This window comes from Octopus bimaculoides, chromosome 24 (genome assembly GCF_001194135.2).
Source record: "Octopus bimaculoides isolate UCB-OBI-ISO-001 chromosome 24, ASM119413v2, whole genome shotgun sequence".
In the NCBI taxonomy this organism is placed as follows: Eukaryota; Metazoa; Mollusca; class Cephalopoda; order Octopoda; family Octopodidae; genus Octopus; species Octopus bimaculoides.
This window is the reverse complement of record NC_069004.1, coordinates 34,295,052-34,297,434: the sequence shown is the minus strand read 5'-3', so window position 1 is coordinate 34,297,434 and position 2,383 is coordinate 34,295,052. Positions and strand designations below refer to the sequence as shown.

The 2,383-nt window shown below is 36.9% G+C and overlaps 1 protein-coding gene across 1 annotated transcript in view; it reads left to right on the top strand.

The window, feature by feature from the left end:
- Positions 1-2,383, top strand: part of LOC106882105 (fasciclin-1) — a 73,669-nt gene that overhangs the window by 11,904 nt on the left and 59,382 nt on the right. Inside the window, exon 2 of the mRNA XM_014932667.2 lies at positions 254-398. Coding sequence (XP_014788153.1) covers positions 254-398 — 145 coding nt within the window. The remainder of the gene's footprint in view (positions 1-253; positions 399-2,383) is intronic.

Below are 2,383 nucleotides of genomic sequence, written 5' to 3'. Positions count from 1 at the left end.
GGTGCCTAAAACGATTAACGAAATCATAGAATATGCTCGTGAGTAGCAGCAGCAGTAGCAGTAGTAGTAGTAGTAGTAGTACTTTCCCACATTACATTCACTTCTGCATGTCTTAGATACCAAATATTGAGCTGTAATATTGCTGTTTCATTGTTCCATTGAAGCCATCCGCACTTTTAAGTGTTTCCCAACCGAAGGTTTCTACCCTCACCGTCTCACTCGCCACCTCTGTTGCTTTTCTTTTTATTTTCAGTGTACGTAATCAGCAATAATGTGAAAGCAAGGGTAACCACTGCAGATATCCCAGCAACCAACGGTGTTCTACATATCATTGACCAAGTGCTGGCTTTTCCCTATAAATCGGTGGCAGAAACAATGGCTGACACGGCATACCTCAGGTAAATCAACTTCACACTCTCATCGTAATATTATGCATACAATTACCTGTATAAGTATACAGGGGGCGTATGAGGACAAGAAGCGTTTGCCCGACGTACTTTCGATTCTGTTAACTCGCCTACAAATTGAAAATATTTATAAGAAAGTCATATTGGAAAGTCCTAAGGGTGTTTGATCACCTGAATGGTTAGAACGTTGCCTAAATATATTGTGGCGTATAGCTATTAATTCTGGTTTCAAATATCAGCCTCGTCTAATTTAGGTTTTATTCTGCCGGGTCTATAAAATTAAGTAGCCGTCAAACTGACGCAACGAATTTTAATGGCCCCAGCAAATTCTGTTTTTGCTGAGACGCAGGTTGATCTTCTAAAAACTAACACTGCCAAACTGAAGTCTTACTCGAGTTCTTCCTGAAAATACACCTTTGTAAGATGGAAAGTTAATGTTTTTCTAGGATGAAACTGTATATCTATCTTCTGTCCTTGCAATCAAGATATCATCTTCTAGACTGTATCAAAGATGGTTTCCCAAGTCACATGACAGTAGCCCCGCAGATTTTTCTTCTTTTTTAAATCCTTTTGGCTTATGGTACCCTAAAAATACGTAAATCAGGACGGTACAGCTGTATTGTGATTTTTCAATTTTTGTCTCCTTCTGCGAGAAATTGGCCATCTTCAGTTCTCAAATAGAACCAGTTTTCATTGCCATTTAGTAGTTATGATAAATCCACCAGACAGAGAATGATAAGTTCAATAAATCAATTTATGTTGTATGGTATTTTATATACCTGTATTTGTCTATCTGACTGTCTGATTTCTCTCTCTCTCTATCTCTCTCTCTCTCTCTCTCTCTCTCTCTCACACACACGCACACACATACACATAATCTTTGATCTTTTGTAGGGGAAGACAAGTTTTGCACTTGCGTTTGAGGATAATACCTAATATATTAAAAACGGTGCACACACATAAACACATGCACGTGCGTGTGCATATATGTATATATATATATATATATATATATATATATATATATATATATATATATATATATATATATATATATATATAATGCGTGTGTGTAAAATCAAAAGTGATACATCATTGTTGATATATCATGATATCAAACTGACACCCAGGTGAAATTCATAGCATATAAGATGATAACCTGATTCTCTTGTATCAGTCTCATCCCTCACCTCCTCTAACTTTCACTCCTTTCATCTCTGTCTCTCCAACCACCTCTCTCTGTCTGTCTGTCTATCTATCCTCCTCCCTCCCTCCCTCCCTCTATAACGTGGTCCGTGTATTATCCGTATCCTTCGCTTCTTGGGCAATTTCTGCTTCAACGTGTTAACGTGTGTGTATTGGGTGTGCTGTGTGTGTGTGTGTGTGCCTAGAAGATTATATATATGCGTGTGTGTGTGTGTGTGTGTGTGTGTGTGTGTGTGTATTGAATGTGCTGTGTGTGCATGTAGAAGATTATATATATATATGTGTGTGTATATGCATATATATATATGGATACATGTGTGTGTGTATATATATATATATATACGTATGTGTATATACATGTGTGTATATATACATATATACGTATGTATATAAATATGTGTGTGTATGTATATATCTATATGCGTGTGTGCGCGTGAGTATATATATATGTGCTTGTATGTATGTGTGTATATATATATATTTATATGTGTATATGTATGTGTGTGCGTGTGAATATATATATATGTGTGTGTGTGTGTATGAGTATATATATGTGTGTGAGGTGTGTGTGTATATATATATGTGTGTGTGTGTGTGTGTGTGTGTGTGTGTGTGTGTGTATGTATTTCATGCATACAAGTAGGTGTGTAAATATATTTACATATACAGGACCATAGATAGGTAGCTGTTCGAGGTTTAGTTTGAGTTAACAAACGATCCCGCGCGCGCGCACGTGTGTGTGTGTGTGTGTGTGTGTGTGTGTGTGTGTG